The sequence below is a fragment of the Lichenostomus cassidix genome, chromosome 26 (genome assembly GCF_008360975.1).
Source record: "Lichenostomus cassidix isolate B80296 chromosome 26, HeHo_3.0, whole genome shotgun sequence".
NCBI lineage: Eukaryota > Metazoa > Chordata > Aves > Passeriformes > Meliphagidae > Lichenostomus > Lichenostomus cassidix.
Window position 1 is genome coordinate 1,365,946 of NC_139506.1, and position 13,043 is coordinate 1,378,988.

The window sequence follows — 13,043 nt, forward strand, 5'->3', positions numbered from 1 at the left end:
AAGCCCCTCAGCGAGCTGGGAGCCAAGAGCTGGGAGCCAAAGCGGGGGTGGGGAGTGAACGCTTACCTCTGCCAGGGTCCCCGGGAGCCGCGGCACCCACAGCACCAGCAGCGGCAGCAGCAGTGACCTCATGGGGACCTGGTGGCTGCAGATCAGAGGGATGACAAGCTGGGGGGGGGGGGGGGGGTAGCTTCTTAGCAGTGGCTGTCCCCAGCCAGCCCCTTCTCCCACGGCAGCCAGGAGCCGCGTCCCCACATGCTTTCCGAGCGCGGGTGACAAGGTGTCATCAACGGGGACCGGCTAGCGCGTGGCACCTCGGCCGGGCCCGCTGCCCCTGGGCACGGGCAGAGCTCGCCTCCGGCCCGGGAGAAGCCCAGCGGGGGCGGCTCCCTCTCGCCGGGCGCATTTGCTGTTGTCCCCGCGGCTCCGTGTCCCGTGCGGTGACTCCGCGGCTGGCCCGGAGCGCTGCGGGCTGCGGGCAGAGCTGCCGGCGGGGCTGGGCGGCTCACTGCTGGCCGGGATCCCGGGGGAGCTCGCTGCGCCGGGGGCTCCGCGGGGCTGGAGCTCTCTCTGGCATCAGCAGGAGCTCCGGGAGGAACGGGAGGAGCGGGAGGGGCGGAGGGGAGGAGACAGAACGGGACTGATGGCGGCTCCAGGCTGGGAGGGAGCGCTCGATCCACCCCCAGCCGGGGAGGGAGGGAGGGAGCGAGCAGCGCTGGGCTGGGATGCTGCGGGGAGCGAGGGCAGAGTGTGGCCGCGGGGTGCTGTGCACCCTCGGCTCTCTGTGCCGCACCTTCAGGCACCCTTCGGCTCGGTGTGCGGGAATTGGGGCGCAGGTGCAGCTGGGGAGCAGGGTTTGGGGCACGCCGAGGGGCAGGGATGGGGTGTCTCCGTGCCCTGCCCGCGGCCCAGCGGCGGGGGCAGTGCTCACTCTGAGACGCTGCTGGGCATGGCATCCCGAGGGCACAGAGGTGCCCAAACCACGCTGTGCCCATCTGACGGGGTGGCTAAAGTGCCCTGTGTCCTGTGCCACCTGTGCCCTGTGCCCGGGGTGGGTGGGCGCTGTACTTTGGGGGTTGCCCTGGGAGCAGGCTGTGCCCCCCGGGCTGCGTGCAGGGCTGTGCTCTGCGGGGCTCTGCGGTGTCTGTGCAATGCGGGGCAGAATGCCAGCTCTGATTCAGAGCAGAGATGCCATTGGCTTCACATCAGCGCTGGAGATCTGGGACAGTGCTGGAAGAGGTTCAGTGATGCATCAGTCCGGAAGCCAGTGCAGCCTTTGTAGCCGTGGGAGTCTGTGCCGGTGGCCAGCATGGCCACCTATGAGGACTGTTCAAGCTCTGCTCATTACTGTGAGCCACTGAGCGGTCAGAGTGGGAGACATCCCCAACCTGTCCCCTGGAACACCAGAACCCCTCGACAAAAGACTCAGAAATGTGTCAGGTGGGACCTGGGACAGACAGAACAACCCCCAGAATCAGGACAAAGACACGGGAAAGCTCCAGCTCTTGCAAGCAATTGAGAAGAGTGGGGGACACAGGGGACCTGGTCTAGGACCCACCTCCAACCCTAGGTCCATACTCAACCCTTCTGACAACCCCCAGGCTGATGGAGCCAGTTGGAAAGGGGACAGAGAACATGAATCCCCTTCCCTTTGCATGGGGAACAGTTAATTTCCCAGGTCCTGGCCAAATGGGACTGGTGCCAGCAGTCTGGGCCCGTGGTCACAGTCACGTCTCTGCAGAGGTCCCTGCCTGGAGTGGGCTGAGAATAAAGGAGCCCTGGACCTGCAGCTCAGCCCAGCAGGTAGGGCTTGTTTGTCACTTCTGTCTAGGACTCATGTTCCCCCAGCAGAAAGGTACAGCTCCACCACCAGAGCCCCTTTGTGTCACTCTGTCCTCTGCACCCTGAACACAAAGATCAGGGTGGGAGCAGAAGGCAATGCCTTGACTCCAGCACCTGCAAGATTAATGTTCTTAATGCCTTATTAATTTTTTTAAAATTAATTAACCACTTTTAATGCCCACAGTTCCAAGGACTGAATGCCAAGAATGCCATGGGTACATCTGTTCAAGTGATGGATGCCCAGGGTAAGAGCTCTGGCTCTTAGAGATCCCCTGATAAGCATTTGGGACTGAGGTCCCTGGGGTGATGAGGCTGACCCATCAAGCAGTGCCACAGCCAACTCTGGGGACACTGCCCTGCTGCTGGACACCAGCTTGATGGGCAGCTGGCCAATGCCCATGAGACCTGAGTGCAAGGTGAAGCTCACAGGTACTGGGGGTGATGTCCTCTACCCCCTGAGATGGAATATCCCCCCAGAAAGCAGACAGGGGGAGGTTTGGGCCTGGCTGCTGCTGCCTCCTGTGGTGTGGGGACTGTTTTTAAAGGCCCCTTTCCAGAGCTGGGCGGCTGCAGCCAGCTGGGAGGAGGCTGGAGCTCCTTGCTGCAGTGAGGGTTTGCCAGGTTTACCAGGGGGCCCAGGGGGGGATCAGGGAGGTTACAGCTGGCTGGTCCCCAAAACATGTTTGCAAAGAGGCTTTCAGTGGATGTCCCCATGCAGGTCCATTGTGGGGTGCAGGCTGCCAGCACAGGTGATCCCACTTTGCATGGGCAGCATGGGGTTGTTTGCTGCCATGAGCAGCCTGGAGGGTCACCTGGAGGGTGGCTGTGATAGAGGCAGCACAGCCTGGGGACTATGGTGTCCCTGGAGCATGGCAGGTGATGGCAGAGCTGAATTTGAGGAGCCCCTGGCTGATGAATCAGGGGCTGGAGGTGAGGATGGAGGGCCTTTGGTGGACAGAAAATTGTGATCCAGGGACATGGGATAGGAGAGACCCTTGATTATGAAGGAAAACCCTGGAAAGAGATGTTACATCCCCCAGTGTCAAAGGCATGTCCCCTGCAGTGGTGGCACAAACAGGAGGTTTTCCCAGGTTACAGCGTCAAGGTGGGGCTCCTGCAGCTTCAAAGCATACCAAAGAGCAGCTCCAGGCCAACAAGAGGACAAACCCAGCCACTCCTGGGGACACTCCAGCTGAGCTGTGCCCACTTAGCCCAGCTGGAGAGAAGCTGAACCTGTGTGTACTTACTGCACCTGCCAGGCACCGCCTGGGTGCCCCTGCACCACCCTGTCTGCAAAGACAGCCATCTCCACCTGCAGCCACAGCCTTTGCTGCTGCAGCCCTGCATGGGGCACAACTCCCTCTCTGAGGCACTTGCTCTGGACACTGGTTTGCCCAAGGAATAAAGACCCTGTTCTACCTGCACTGGTCTCTGGGCTGGGCAGCCAAGCAGGAGCTCCTGGAGCACAGTGCCTGTTCCCTCAGATCTTGGTGCCTTGCTGTGCCACTGCCCTGCACCGCCCCAAGCAGGAGGAGAGGTTACCTCCCTCGGCAGGAGGACAGGCTTGGGGATGCCTTGCTGCCCACCAGGACAGGATTGGCCTCTGAGCATGGACCAGGAGACATCCCAGCAGCTTTCACAGCCTCTGCATGTCCTGGTGGCACAGCGAGCTGTCACCCCCTGCCATGGGAACACACGTGTGTTCCAGCCCTGCTTATTTAACCTCCGGTCCCAGTGGCTGTGCTCCCTGAGCTCAGGGAGTTGGGGCTGTGGCTGCAGTGGAAACAGCCCAAAGCACTGCTGGGAGCCAAGCCCAGGCCCCATGCCTGGCGCCGCAGGGCTCAGCAGCCTCCACTTGGCACAGAAGCTGCTCCTCCTGCCAGCACTGCCTTCCCCACGGCCACCCCAGTGCCATCTCAGGTAGGGACAGAGAGAGAGAGAGAGCCCTCCTTCAGCTGGGGACATCACATCTCCCCTCCAGTCCCCCCAGCAGCAAAGCCTTTGGCTGTGCCAAACCCAAAGACAACTGCAGAAGGTTTCTCCACCCAGCAGCTGGAACCAGGCCTGGAAACTCAGGGGCTGCCGAGTCATCACATTTTCCGCGAAGCAGCGAAAGCTACCGCAAGGCGCAGGGGGATGGGGACACCCCGCCGCCCGGGATGGCTGCACTGCTCGGCTGGCCAGGGCTGGGAGGGGACTGGGGCTGTGCAGCCAAGCCACGGCCTCTGGCAAGGGACAGAGCCTCAGCGAGGGACATTCTCGTGCCCTGTGCTCTGGAGGGAGCAGAGGTGGCAAAGGGGACCCGACAGCATGTTTGTCACTGTGGTGTCAGGTCTTGCTTATGCTGAGGTGAGGGACAACAGCCACGGCGCAGTGGCAAAGGCCCTGCCTGGCAAAGGCTCTGGGCTGTCCTCCCCACCACAGCCAACCCCAGAGCAGAGCAGGGAACACCCACTTCACACTCCAAGCACTCTCCAGGTGCCCTGGGCATGGACCTGGCAGCACTGGGTTTGTCCCTGCTGAGGCATCTCCCCAATTTGAGCATGGTCCTGCACAGCTGGCAGGAGCTGAGGCCTCCCTAGGAAGCACCTGCTGGAGTGAGGATGGGCAGGGTGGGCAGCCTGCCTCAGCCAAGGGTCCCAGCTGTGTCACAGGGTCTGTGCAAGGTGACAGTGGTGGGTGATGCTCCCCAGGCTGGGCACGGGCAGTGCCTTGCAGGGTGCCTGCCAGAGGACAGCATGTGGCTGAGGACACTAACAGGGACTCAACCTGTCACTCAGAGGACACAGCCATGACCTGGTGCTGTGGGCAATGCTGTCACTGACAGAAGAGCCTCTACTGCTGTCTGGACATGCAGCCCTGGTCTCTCTGTGGGAGCTCTGCCATCCCTCCCTGGACAGGACTCTGTGCATCCAACCTGGCACCCTACAACAACATGTGCCCAGAGGCCCCATGATATATGGGGCACTGGTGCCACTGGGATTGGGCTGGGAACAGCTCTGGGGCTCCTGCCCAACAACAACCCTATGGTCCCTGTCCCTCCCAGTGCCCACCAGCGCTGTGAACTGCCCCAGGCCACAATTTCTCCCCTCTGCCACTCTGGGGTGCTGAGTGCTGCCCAGAGCTGTGAGGGAGGAACAAGAGGAACAGGCTGCTCCCAGGGCAGAGCCTGCAGAGGATGCAGGTGCCGCTGGGACCTCTGCCTTTGCAAGGTTCACACGCCACGGTTCTCCAACACTAAACCCTCGAGCACTGGGATGCTCCTTCTCCAACCCCTTGCGAGTGTTGGATCATTCCCACATGGAGCCCTGCCAGCGCCGCCGCTACCTCCTGACCCACGCTTCGATCCCTTGGAGCTCTTCCCATTTTGCAGAGGGGGCAGGGCAGGCAGCCAGCGGGGGACGTCACCCCTCTGCAGGGCACAGCCACGCTGTCCGGGCCGTGGGACAGCCAGGAGCGGCAGGAGTGACCCTGTCACTGTCACCTGGGTGATGCTCTTCGCTCCCCCCGCGCTGCGGAAGCGCTGGCAGCTGAGCCCGGGATGCCTGCGGCTGCGAGTCGGGCGCCGTGCGGAGCTGGGAGCGCAGGGCTGCGGTGACTCAGAGCACGCCCAAAGCCGGCAGAGCCGGGCAGACCTGCTCTGCACCCCCGGGCTGCGGGTGCCGCCCCTGGGGCTGAGCAGACTCCGCTTCCCCTGGCCAGGCGGTAGGAGCGCACCGGGGAGGGCTGAGAGCAGCCTGGACAGTGCTTGCCCCAGACCTGCTGCGAGTAGTGCAGCCAGCAGCACCTGGCTCCAAAATCACCCTCGCCAGTCGCCAACAGCCTGTGGAGCCCTGCGGGGCTCTGCTCCCTCCCACCCGCGATGCAGTGCCAGCACAGCTGGCAGCAAGGGTGCCCGGTGCTGCAAGGATGCCGTGAAGCAGCTCCCGGTGCCCGCTGGTGCCGCAGCACGCCGAGGAGCCCGGGAGCGAGATTGCCCCGGCGCTGCACAGCCACGGAGTGCCAGGCTGGCTCCTGGAACAGCCCTGCTCGCAGGCTGCCCATCCCCTGCCGCCCACCGGGGCAGGGGCATCAGCGCTGTGCCAGGGCACAGGAGGGTCCGCAATCCTCTCCCCGCCGCACACATCCTGGCTTCTATCGCGCGTCTGGGAAGAGGGAGGGGACAAGAATGGGACCCGTACCTCAGCTGGTGGGTGTCCCTGGCGCGGTCCACAGCCCGTTCACCCGTGCCGTGTCAGCTTGGCACGCTCGCACTCGCCCGTTTACTCTGCCTGTGCACGGCCCTGACGTTCAAGTCTGGGCTGGACCGGCGGGAAGGCCCGCCTGGGCTCGCCCAGCTCTCAGCTGCAGGATGCTGGGGAGGAGGGATCAGCTGGACAGGGATGTGTCCTGTGGCCCCTTGAGGGCAAGGGGATGCACTCCAGGGGCAACTGCAACTCCAGGTTGGGCGTGGCTCAGTCCTTCCCTGCACCTTGCCAGGGTTTGTCCCACATGCTGTGGGTTCAGCCGAGTGCTGGGGACCCTCGGGCATGGTGAGCATCCCCTCGTGCTGCTGCTGCAAAGAGGAACAGGGAGAGCCCCAGGACGGTGATGGAGTCAGCACAGCATGCAGCCCGTGCATCAGCCCTGAAGGTGGCTGTGGGCTGTGATTGCCAAAGGCTTTGTTGCCCTGAGCCACATCAGACCAGGCACCTTCCTGGAGTGAAGGCATCCTCAGGCCCTCATCAAGGGGGATGGAGAGGAGCTGGTGCATTGGGGCAAGAGATGCAGAGCATTCCAAGAGTTTGTCCAGAATGGCACTTATCCTCACCCTGGTGAACGGGTGGCAGCTTGTCCCTGGGGGCAAGGAGAAGGGTTTGGAGGAGAGCTGGGAGCAAGTCCCAAGGGGCTCATACTCCCATCTTGATGGATCTGGCAGGAGGAGGTGCAATAGCCATGGCACTGAGTGTGGGGACTCCTGTCTCCTCCAGTCCCAGCTGTGAGCAAGGTCTGGATCTCCCAGGTCTGATCCCCTCTTGGACATCCCAGGTCCCGTCCCTTTGCGGGAGGCTCTCAGGATGAGCCCAGCTTAGCCCTGCCTGAGACCAGGGGCTTCTTGCACTGCTGTGCAGCACTTGGTGGAGCAGTTCTCCACTCAACCCTTCCCCGTCCCACAAGGGTCACCCAGACCCACCACAGAGGGTCACACATTTCAGCTACCACTCAGGGTACTCAGCCTTCCCCAAAAGGGCACCCATCCCCACCTCGGCTGGGCTGAGCTTTCTTCAGAGAGAGGGACAGCAACAGGAAGCCCTGGATGCTGCTGTCACACTCAGCAGTGATATGAAAACCCAGCCTCCAAATTTGGAAGGTGGCTCAGTTTCCAAATTCCCCCATGAGCTGCAAATCCCAAGTCAAAACGAAACCAGCCCCAGCCTCTGGTTCAAAGTTTCCTGTATAAAAACAAACCTGCAGACGGCTGCATTTGCACACAAAAGGTTTTGTTTTCAGGAGGAAGGTCTCTTTTACAGAGGAGTAAACACAAAGCCTGCCCATCTTCCCTGTCACAGGGTAGGAAGGAGATCTCCTTGGCAGCTGAGATCACAGGCAGGGCATTATCCCCTCTTACTGCCTGGCTGCTGTCCCTGTCCCATGTACTCTGGCCTGTGCCAGTGCCACCACCACCATCACCACTGCAGCCAGCCCTGGACTGAGGCTTTTCACACCCGTTCCTGTAGCTGTGACACCTTTGAGTGTCCCAGGGCATGGGGACAGGTCTTTGCACTACAGCCATCCTGGAAAGCTGTGGTGTGGCACCCAGGGGTGCTTCTGTCCCTGCGGTGTGGCTGCAGCCTTGGCAGTGCCTGCTTATGCAGCTCCTCGGCTTCTCCCTGGCATCTCCCACAGCTCCTGGAGCCAAACACAACATGAGTCCATTTTGTAGACTGTCAGCAGTGCCTGCTGCTTTCTGCCTCCAGGCCCCTGCAGAAGCAGCTCTGCTTCTTCACCCTTCTGGGTTCTACTCCCCCAGCCAGCCCAGGGAGCCCCAACACCACCAGCCTTGTGCTGAGGCACATTTGGGGCTGGCGCAGGCTGCCTGCTCCCCAGGGCACTGCTGTGGGCAGTCACACAGCCCAGTGGTAGCTGCTGCTTGGGACACATCCTGGCCACAGGCACAGGTCCCACAGCCAAAGGCTTTGCTGGCACATGCTCAGCCTCGCCTGGAGGCTGCTGCAGTTCTGGAGCATGGGTGAGGAGCTGCAGAGGGATGCAGGATCAGCACCTTGCACCACTGCCTGCTGACAATTTTGTCTGTCCTTTCAGCCACAACCTCTGCTGCTTGACTAGGGTCAGTGGGACCATTCACTAGGTCTTCCAGAGTGACACAGATCTCAGCCTTGTCTCTCCAGGAGTTCCCAATGAAGTGTCCATTGAGTTGGACATCCTGGTTTGAGGGTTTGGGGGCGTGGAGTGTCTGTGAGGCTTGGAGACCTGCCCAGATGCCAGACTTGGAGAGCTCATCCTTACCCAAAGCACTGGCAGAAGCTATTTTCACCTCTGAGCTGGAACACACCTGCCTTGCCTCAGTTTTCCATCCACACACCAGGAAGCAAAGATGCTCTGCTGCTGGAGAAGAGGGAGGGAGGGATGGTAACGGGGATGCATCAAGCTTTTCTGAGCCTCCTCACCCCCTCCTGGCCTCTCATTAGCAGTGTGTTTGGCATCTGGGCTGCAAAGCCACGCTGCCCTGCATCTCTCGTGGGTGGTGGCTGGGTTGGGCTGGGCTGGGCTCGCTGCAGGGCCTGAAGGGACAGCCCGAGGCTCGGAGGGATCAGCCAGGCTGCCGTTCAGCTTGAGCCGCTTGGCTGGGAGAGCCTAAAACAACAAACATCACAGAATAAGGCAATGTTTCACTGCTTCTTCTGGTCGAGTGGTTTCCTGTTTTCTAAGGAGCTCTTCCAGCACCTCTGGGGCAGAGGGCTTGCCTGGTCCCAGAGCAGACCCCCGTCTGGGAGGCAAGTTCTGCTGCCTGATATCTGGCAGAGGAAGAGGTTGCAAAAGATTGGCTGTGACCTTTGCCAGAGACCTGCAGCAGGAGACAGCTCTATTCCTTCCCCTCTGGGCCAAACGTGAACATGTGGTCACCCAGGCCAAGGACACCACTTGTGTGCACAACCTGGCTGATGATTCTTACAGACAGCTTCCCATGCTCTGACAAAGTCCTCACAGGCATGGCCAGCAGCTCTTCAGGCTGCCTAGCCCAGGAAGTGGGCAATCCTGGGCTCAGCACACTCTGGCTGCTGCTGTGGGGAGCAGGAATGGCTCAGTGCTGCAGATCTGCAGGCAGAGACAAGGGAAGGGCACCCTATGGCACATGGCTGCTGTCTCCATCTCCCCCACCCCTGCTCCACCCAGCCCAGGCCATGCACCCTGGCTGTGTGCAGGGTGCTGAGCAGAGTCCTGTGCAGGTTCAGTGCTGTTCCAGCCTGGGGCCATCCCTGCTCCCACAGGTAAGGTCACCCTGCCTGGTGGTGCCCACCCAGCTCCTGCTGCTGCTCCTCTGCTCCAGCCAGAGCCCTCTGCTAAGCTCTCCTGCTTCTCCTCTGCCTGTCACTGAAACTCCCCTCTGCCCTGGAGGGTACCAGGGCTGGTGGAACCATCCCACCAGTTCTCCAGGGAAACACACAGATACTTTCTCCACTGACAAACATACCTTTCCCCTCCTTTACTGCACATTATGAAAGGAGGCCACAGCAGAGGCTGTGCTGTGTCAGCCCCTGGGGAAGAGGCAGCAGGGAGGACGCTGACACAGGGTGGCTGTTACTGCTTGAATGTATCCTGGCTCCTCGTGAGGGACAGGATCCATCTGGACCTCTTCAGGGTCCAATCTTGGATCCTTACAGGCTCAGTCATCCCTGACCATGACAAAAACCTGAACCAGGCCCTTGCAGGGATGGAGCAAGAGGCAGCCATAGGGTGTCCTGTCAGAGCTTCAGAGCCAGCAGGATACAGCCCCACACACAACATCTCCTGCCCAGGCTGCTGCATCAAGGATCTGTGGGGCCTCTGGTTGGACTCCAGCACCCCTAAGTCGAGCAACCCCAAAGCCCACTGAAGTGTCCCCACTAGTGCTTCTGGGGATAGGCTAAGGAGGCCCACAGGAGAGGGGCAGGCAGAGCTGCCCGAGGGGCTGTGAGAGGAGCTGGAGATGCCCCTGGCAGAGGTAGTGCCCACCAAGTGGGATGTGATCTGCTGCAGTGTTATGGTGCCAAGCTGGCTGATGGCATGGCAGGGCAGGGATGGCCTGCCCCAGCTGAGAGCAGAGTTTGCTGCCTTCACAGCCTTCTCTGCAGCCTTGTGAGTGTTCAGCTGCTGCTGCTCCATCCTCTTCCTCACTCACAGCAGCACAGATCCCTTCTGCCCTGTCCTCCTATCACAGACCTGGGCCTCAGCACCGCAGGCAGGCTCAGCATTACAGAGGCACCTACTCTGCCCCAAAATGCCCCTCAAAAGCCAGAGGTGAGGTATGGGGGTAGAAGGATGGTGGACCAGCAGCTGCAGCACTGCACAGTGACCTGCCCACCAGCCACCACATCCATGATCTGCTGCTGTCCCTTGTGGTGGGATACCCAGTCCTTTCTTCAGGGTCACTACAAACACCACCCTGGTGCCATCCCCATGGCTTGACCCACTGCCCCTGCTGGCAGGAGCAGGGCAGGATGCTCAGCAGCCCTGGGGGATGGAGACAGCTGCTGTTTGGCAAGGCACAGCTCTCATGGGCAAGAAGACAACACTTCTGCTGCATCTGGCGCTCAGGTGACACCAGTTGCTGCCTCAGTTTCTCCTCCAGTGCTGAAAGCTCCATGGTGCCATCCTTCGACTTGCTAGCAGGAAAGGTGTCCCCAGCCCCAGAGCAGCTAGAGACTCCTCTCAGCCCCAAGAGCAGGAAAAAAGAAACTAAAAAGCTCACAGTTTCTTTGCTTTTCCTCCAGATCTGGGGCATCTGTGTCTCCAAGCACCATGGCTTCCCCACTGTGAGCAGACAGGAATATTTCTGATGCCTGAAACTGGGACAAAGCAGACCCCATGTGCTGCAAGCTCCCATGGCTCACACCTACAGCCACAGAGCTGCAGCAAGACCAAAGGGACTCAGAGGAATCACACAGCACCTCTGAGCAGGAGCATGCATGGCCCAACATGGCAGCTGCCTGAATTTCTGAGGCCAGAAAGCACAATCCAGAACAGCTTTCTAAAGCAGACAGGCCCACATTCTGTTATGGCCAGGAACTGGAGGAGCAGCATTGGGCAGATCCATCATCTCTGCATTGCTGCCCTCTGGCTGCCTCTGCTTATCCATGGCCAGTCTCCTCCAGCTGGAGAGATGGACAAGAGGCTCTGCCTCTTGCTGTGCAAGAATCATCATAGAATTGTTCAGGTTGGAAAAGCCCTCTAAGATCACCAAGTTCAACCACTGCCATGCCCACCACTAAACCATGTCCCCAAGTGCCACATTTAGATGCCATTGGCTCCACTCTGGGCAGCCTGTGCCAGTGCCTGATCCCCCTTTCAGCAAAGATATTTTTCCTAAAATAAAAGCTCCTGGCACATCCTCCCTGGCCCTTTGGCCCCAGGCAGCTGCATCCACAGATCCATCCTGTGCTGGGGCAGGAGGGTACAGAGCATCACATGCACAGTCTGTCTTTGGAAAGGTTAAGAATCTTCACCCCCGAGCAGTGACTCACTTGCCATCAGCTGGGCTCACCACACCTATTTCTGCACCGGACATTGGCTGAGCACGGGCTATTTTAACCACCTTTCTAGCTGTTTTCAAAGGCTAGAAGAGGATCTGTGCCTTCGTCACAAACGCTCAGACCAGGCTGCGGAAGGGCAGCACTGTTCCCCGTGCCTGGCGGTGCGTGGGCGCAGCTTCTGTCACAGCAAAAATGGAAGTGACGGCTTTCTAACCGCTTCCTTTCTTTCTGGGTCTCTCTGTCTCCTGCCCCTCCTGCCCAGCTCGTATCCTGCTATTGGTGATGGCCCCTGCACCCGGGGAGAGGTCACTGGGCTCAGTGTCCCCCGAGGGAGCAGATCTGGGGCAGCAGGGCAAACCCAGCAGGGCTGGGCTGGGCTGGGCACAAGGCTCAGCCCACATGCTGGCTGCCGAGGTCACTACAGCTACAGCGTGCCAAGGGACCCAGGATGGGAATAACATGATGAGTCTTCATGATTTTCAGGCCTTTTTGTGACTTTTTCATTGAGATCTGCTTTGCCCCGTGTGCTGAGAGGATAGAGAAGAGCTGGGGCATTTCCTGTTCCTAGGAGACTTGTACCTGCCCACACAGCTGGCAGGGTTTTGCAGGCAGTTGCTCTGGTCTGGAGCCCCCTGACAGGAGGTGTGTGTGCCTCCTGGCCAACCCACAGGTGTCCAAGCAAGGCAGACAGCTCACTCCCCTGGGGAAACTGAAGCACACAGCATTTTCCAGATGGCCCTTCTGAAAGCACAGCTGTCTTGGAGGCAACCAGGGAAGCACCAGACCAGCCAAGTGACCCATGGGTGAGACAAGTGCTGCCACAGGTGCTGGGGCTGTGTCCCCTGCAGTCTGTCCTGGTGACCAAGTCATTCTGTGGCTTTTTCTGTCCCTCTGTGCCTTCTGCACTGGCATTTGTTGGCCAGAGTGTCAAAGTCTCAACCCCTTGGAGGTCTGGTCACATGTGTTGGCTTAGATCCCCTTAACCCTCACCCCCTGGGGACATGATTTAGTGGTGAACATGGTAGTGCTCAGTTAATGGTTGGACTTGATGACTTTAGAGGGATTTTAAACCTTAATAGTTCTGTCATTTCATGGTTCTAGACACCTGACTTAGGTACCATCCTCCATGCAATTTCCACTGTCAAATGAATAGGGAGAGCTTCTTCCCACGTGAGGAGAGGAACAAACCAAGCTGATAATAATCACTTTCACTCTGGGAGATTACTTATTCCAGAGGAGCTGTTCCTGTGCCAAGGCACCTTCTTTAGTCCACAGCAGCACCAGCTCTGCATCAGTGTTAGCCCAGCCCAGGGGTGCTGGTGGTTCACCTGCTCGGCCTTTCTCTCGGCAAATTTGGAGGAAAGCTCAGCTTGTTTGCAGGAGATATAGGAAAGAATCTAATTCCAGAAACCAAAAGTGGTTCTACTCAGCAGTCACAGAATCATAGAATATGCAGAGTTGGAAGGGATC

General features: G+C 59.7%; 1 protein-coding gene across 4 annotated transcripts in view; it reads right to left on the reverse strand.

Moving 5' to 3' along the window:
* LOC146426871 (receptor-type tyrosine-protein phosphatase V-like) overlaps nt 1-6,168 on the reverse strand; it is a 40,693-nt gene extending 34,525 nt beyond the window's left edge. The window contains exons 1-2 of one of the 4 annotated variants that reach the window (XM_085083259.1): nt 6,024-6,168; nt 67-145 (exon numbers count right to left, since the gene is read on the reverse strand). In XM_085083259.1, the coding sequence (XP_084939385.1) occupies nt 67-132 (66 nt within the window). In that variant the 5' untranslated portion in view covers nt 133-145; nt 6,024-6,168. Of the gene's footprint in view, nt 1-66; nt 614-6,023 lie in introns of those variants that run through there. The other 3 variants (XR_014856649.1, XR_014856650.1, XM_085083258.1) reach the window with 3 other exon arrangements.
* Between the last annotated feature and the right edge of the window lie 6,875 nt (nt 6,169-13,043).